A 5,023-nucleotide genomic window follows, 5' to 3' on the forward strand; every position below is an offset into this window, starting at 1 on the left:
TGATATACTCTATTAAAAATACTTGATTCATTATACTTGTGCTGCTTTATGCATTTACTTGCTTGTTATTAGTATTTTAATACCCACTTTTTAGCTTCACATAACATTGCAATGCTTGAAAAGTATAAAAGTATTGTCCTGATAACTATGTATAACTTTTGTGACAACTATACATCCGTAAGATGACATAAATGTGGCAACTAGGAACGGAAAATAAAATCAACGAAACATGTCAACATGGGATCTTATTTTGAAGGTCTCATCGAGACGAACCTAACGGTGAAAGCGAATCTTGAATAAAATTATTTTTAAAATTCGAAAAAGTATTTAATGCGATGATGTAAGCATGAGGTGGAAGATTTTTGCATGCGCATGGGGCTGTGGAAGCCGCTGCATGAAAGAGCTGTGATGGGGCGCTTCTCTTTATAATTTTCCATCAAAAAATATGTGTGATTGTGATTAAAAACGAATGCCGGTCGGCTACGAGAACGGGATTTGGGTCCACGTATTGGACACAAAGCCGATGCATTTACAAAAGGAACGAACACGTGGACTAAAACGAATAAAAGACGGATTAATCGTTCGATGGCACGGTTGGAGCTGCTCCAAGCACTCTTGCCATCATGTATGCATGCAGCGGCCAACTCAGGATAAAAACAGAGGGGTTGGCAACGGATTTGGTGGAGTGGGTGTGCTCCTCGGAAAATCGATCGTCGTGGACGATGAAGACCGCCGCACCCGCATTCACGATCGTCGTGGTATCCGTGGCGGCTGGCAAATGTCGGCATCATCGTCTCTGGGATTCCTATCGTGCCTCGGACGCTTGTCCATTAGGCTGGTTGTAATGGGGAGTATCATATATTAGTATCATGCATATGATATTAGTCTATGATACTACACCCGTAATGCATAGTACAATATGTTAGGATCATAAAATATGTAATTTATTGACATGCAAGACACAAAGTAGCACAACATTTAATATGATACGGTATCATGATATGATACCCAACCCTTTCTTTCTTCAGTTAATTCTATGCCACATCATCAAAGTTGTTTACTTGGCATGCATGATACTAGATATGATACTTCCATTACGACCAGCCTTAGGCCTTGTTTCTTTAAAAAGTCCTAGGACTTTTTTTAGTCCCAACTAAAAAGTCTCTAGTCCCTACCCGTTTCTTTCCACGGACTAAACATGGACTAGAGGTCATTAAATGACATGCAAAAAAATCATGTTATCCCTAGTAATATATTAGAAGTTATTAAATGACATGCTAAAAGTAGGGGCATTGTTGGGAAAAGAGCCAAAAAAGTTCCAAAAAGTCCTTTCCATAAGGACTTCTTCCTTTAGTCCCAAATACCCCTTTTAGTCCCTAAAAGTTCCTCATATTTTTTTTACATGGGACTAAAAGAAACTTTTTTTAAACCCTACACCAAAAAGTCCCTGGAAAGAAACACTCCCTTAGCTAATAGGATCTGTGATGTAATGAGTGAATTCTGGCAATTGCTGCACAACCGGAGTGGTTGCCGGGTTGATGGTGCCGCGGACTACTCCGGTTGCCGGGTTGATGGTGCCGCGGACTATCTGGCGCATCTGGAACTCGAGGGACTCATGATATACGCATGCATGATGCCACACCGGGTACCATGATGCCTGCCCAAACGGCGCACGACGAACGTCCAGATCTCAAGGCACGAGAAAGGGCACAAGGGTGTCCGAATTCACATGGTATGTATACGTAAAGCAGGGTACACATAATAATTTCCAAGATCTCAAAGTAGAGCAGAGCGACGTGTAAAAGGAACGGTGTAGGGCGGCTTGGATCTAGCAATCAACACGAGACACTCGGCTTAATTAGCTGGAGACACTGATCGAGATTACACATGCATGCCCAAGTCCATCCAATATTTCTCGAGGCTTAGAGCATCAACGGATCCTCAAATTCGGCTCAAACGATCCGAATAGATCGTCCAGTCACTAACAGAAAATTTATTCAACAGGATCTCTCAAACATGCCTCAAATGTCCAGACTGAGCGGCACCTTTCATATTAAACCCAAATATAGGACAGATATGGAAGTGTCTGGACACGCCCGTCACGTTAGTCTGATGACGTGATTCCACGCGGAGTCGCTCAGAAACACGGCGGTCCGATGGGCGCCTTGATCGTCAGCATGGTGTGAACGTCGTATGGCACCGCTCCGACTCCCCGCCCGAGGCCATAGGTAGCGTCCCCCAGCCCTAGCACATCCACCAACTCTCTTTCAACGCCGCCATCCGAACCCGTCAGCCATGCCCTCATGTCACGGTCATTACATGATCAAGCAGTATCTCTGGCTCCTTGAGCAGGTAGGTCTGTATTCAGAGGGTCGTGAAGCTACCTATGGATCCAAAGGAGGATTACGAGGAGGTGGAGGGGGGGAGGAAGAGCTGGGGATGGAGGAGGACGAGGAGTAGGAGCCCACACATGAGGGTCCGTCGTTGGGTGTGGGGAAGGAGGAGGTGCCGGCAATGGAGGACGTAGATCTGTGGCCGGAGCCGCTGGCCATCCTAAACTCTATTCGTTTTGAGTCGGCTGCTGAAGCCACGCGTCCCCATCGACAGTGGATGGAGGCGGCGCGGAAGACGGCTCAGGTGGCTGAGGCCATCTTCAACGACGACGAAGAGTAGCATAATATGCAATATGTAGACTATTTATTTTGCATGTTTTTATATGAGTTTAGGAAATGAAATATAAGAGAGTTAGATGTAAACAAGCAGATTTGAAACCTGACCGTTCAATATTCCGCGAACGCGCTCGATAAGTCTGTAGACATTTGAAGGCCCGAATTTACCAGTTACGTCTATGCATGCATGGCTACTTACCAGCCAACACTTCCACATGGAGCGGACACGTTATATTCACAAAATACTGTACGGTTGTAAGACTGTAAGAACCAATCAATTACGATGCGAACATGCATACCTGCATGCTTGCAAATGCAGAATATATATACCCATCCATGCATGGCACACGCAAATACGCAATACTCGTACATGACAACGTTGTGTGATACGAGGACGTACGGTACGTGTACCATATATTACAGCTCGAGGCGAGCCAGCTCGTCGGCGAACACCGTCCTGAACGCCGGCATGCTCTCGGGCTCCAGCGACAGCACGAGCGCGAGGGCGCCGTCCTTGCCCGGCGCGTTCATCACGTACACGAAGCCGCTGTAGTACATGAGGGCCGGCCCCATGAACGCCGGCGCGCCCCACCGGAAGTCGGCGTCGGAGAGCGACATGCCCATCCAGCTGATGGCGCGGAGGTGCGAGCGCGAGATGCCGCTGCGCGGCAGGTTCATCGTGTCCACTCCCTCCAGGTAGTCCACCAGCGACCTCGCGTGCTCGTCGCCCTGGCTCGTCGCCGCGCGCGCCAGCCTCGCCGCGTGCACCAGCGGGCCGGAAACCACCTCCTCCACCGTCGCCGACACCGATGTGCGGATCACGGCGTTGCCGAAGTACCCCGCCGGGAGCGGCGGGTCCAGGCGAGCGCGCATGTCGACCATGGAGTAGAGCCGCGTCTCGGCCGCCGGCGGGAGCGCGCGGGCGCGGCACACGCACTGCCACACCAGGGCCACCACGGCGCGGAAGGTGGACGAGCCGAGGCACCGCGCCTTAAGCGCGCCCACCTGGCCCTTGCTCATCGTCACGATGGCGCTCGCGTACGTGGAGGCCGACACGGGGTCCACCGGCTCCGGCTCCGGCTTGTACTCCGGGTGGTCGTACAGCACCGCGCGCGACTGCGGCGGGCGCGCGGCGAGCAGCGTGTGGTCGAAGCACGGCGGCACGGTGGGCGCGCCTCCGCCGCCGCGGGAGATGCTCGCCCACGTCTCAAAGAAATGCGCGGCGCCGCGCGCGTCCACGATAGAGTGGTGCATCGCCTGGCCGAGCACCACGCCGCCGCACCGCAGACGGGTGATTTGCACGAACAGCAGGGCGCACGGCGGGTTGGGCGCCGGCGTGGGCGGCACCAGCAGGTCCCGCATCTCGCCGCACGGCACGAACTCGTTCATCAGCTCCTCGAGCGCGTAGTGCTCCGAGCGGGCCGTGACGAACACCACGCCCTCGCCGGTGCAGTCCACCTGGACCCTGCCGCTGCCATCAAGTCCTAGGCGGCCGGCGAGCGGGTAGAACGCGACGAGCGCCCTGGCGAGGCTGTCCTTCATGGCGTCGGCGGCGAAGAAGCCCGGGTCGCCGTTGGGGCGGAAGAAGTATACCGTTGGGGTGTAGCCTCTCCTCCCGGCGAGGTCGAGGTTGGACAGCCAGATGCTGCCCCCCGGCGTCGGTTCGGCCGGGACAACCAGCTCCGACGAGAGCACCTCCACCATCGCCATTGCCAACTGAGCCGAGCTCGCTAGCTCTAGTGTAGTGGGCGTGCAAGTGCTGGTGACGTACGTTGGCAGTTGGCGGTCGGCGTGGTGGTTTCTACGAGCGTTCCGCGGGGTTTAAATAGAAGCAGGACGGAGCCGTCAGCCATGGATCGGAGGCCATGGCACGCCGCGCGCGGTTGGTGGCATTTGCGCTGTAGATTACAGACACGTACGCGACGGTGGCTGGCTCGATCGCGGCGGCCGTCGGGCCGTGTAAAATCGATGACTGGTAAAGACGGCCGGTGAGGTAAAGCGGATAGCTGGGAGCTCGAATGGATTCGACCAAGTGGGTGGATCTATCGGCATGATTAGGCGTGTGTCTCGGTCTCCAGTCGTAAATTAAGAATGAAGACGGTGACTGGAGAGTACACACGTTTTCTCCTGACTTCTCCGCCGATAATGCGCACTTTCTACAACGTCGTAGTATGTGGAATAAAAAGTTTCTTCGAATGCAAACCCGTGGTTGGACGGCAAGAAGGATTGTAGTATCCCGTGTTCATCAAAGTTCAAGTTTCAGACTTGACGTTGTTGCTTGCATTTTTCCTGAATTTATTTGAGTCCTTTTGGTCATGTGATTTCAGTGAAAGAATACGTTTACGTCGACAACG

At 52.6% G+C, this 5,023-nt stretch overlaps 1 protein-coding gene across 1 annotated transcript; it reads right to left on the bottom strand.

The window, feature by feature from the left end:
• Nucleotides 1–2,925: 2,925 nt before the first annotated feature.
• Nucleotides 2,926–4,796, bottom strand: LOC123410442 (hydroxycinnamoyltransferase 4-like). Its single transcript, XM_045103389.1, has one exon. It carries the CDS (start codon nt 4,377–4,379, stop codon nt 3,087–3,089), a length of 1,293 nt encoding a protein of 430 aa, XP_044959324.1. The 5' UTR covers nt 4,380–4,796; the 3' UTR covers nt 2,926–3,086.
• Between the last annotated feature and the right edge of the window lie 227 nt (nt 4,797–5,023).

Source organism: Hordeum vulgare, chromosome 7H (genome assembly GCF_904849725.1).
Source record: "Hordeum vulgare subsp. vulgare chromosome 7H, MorexV3_pseudomolecules_assembly, whole genome shotgun sequence".
Taxonomy (NCBI): Eukaryota; Viridiplantae; Streptophyta; class Magnoliopsida; order Poales; family Poaceae; genus Hordeum; species Hordeum vulgare.

Coding starts and splice junctions, on each gene's coding strand:
- LOC123410442 (XM_045103389.1), bottom strand. CDS start 4,379: ATGGCGATGGTGGAGGTGCTCTCGTCGGAGCTGGTTGTCCCGGCCGAA.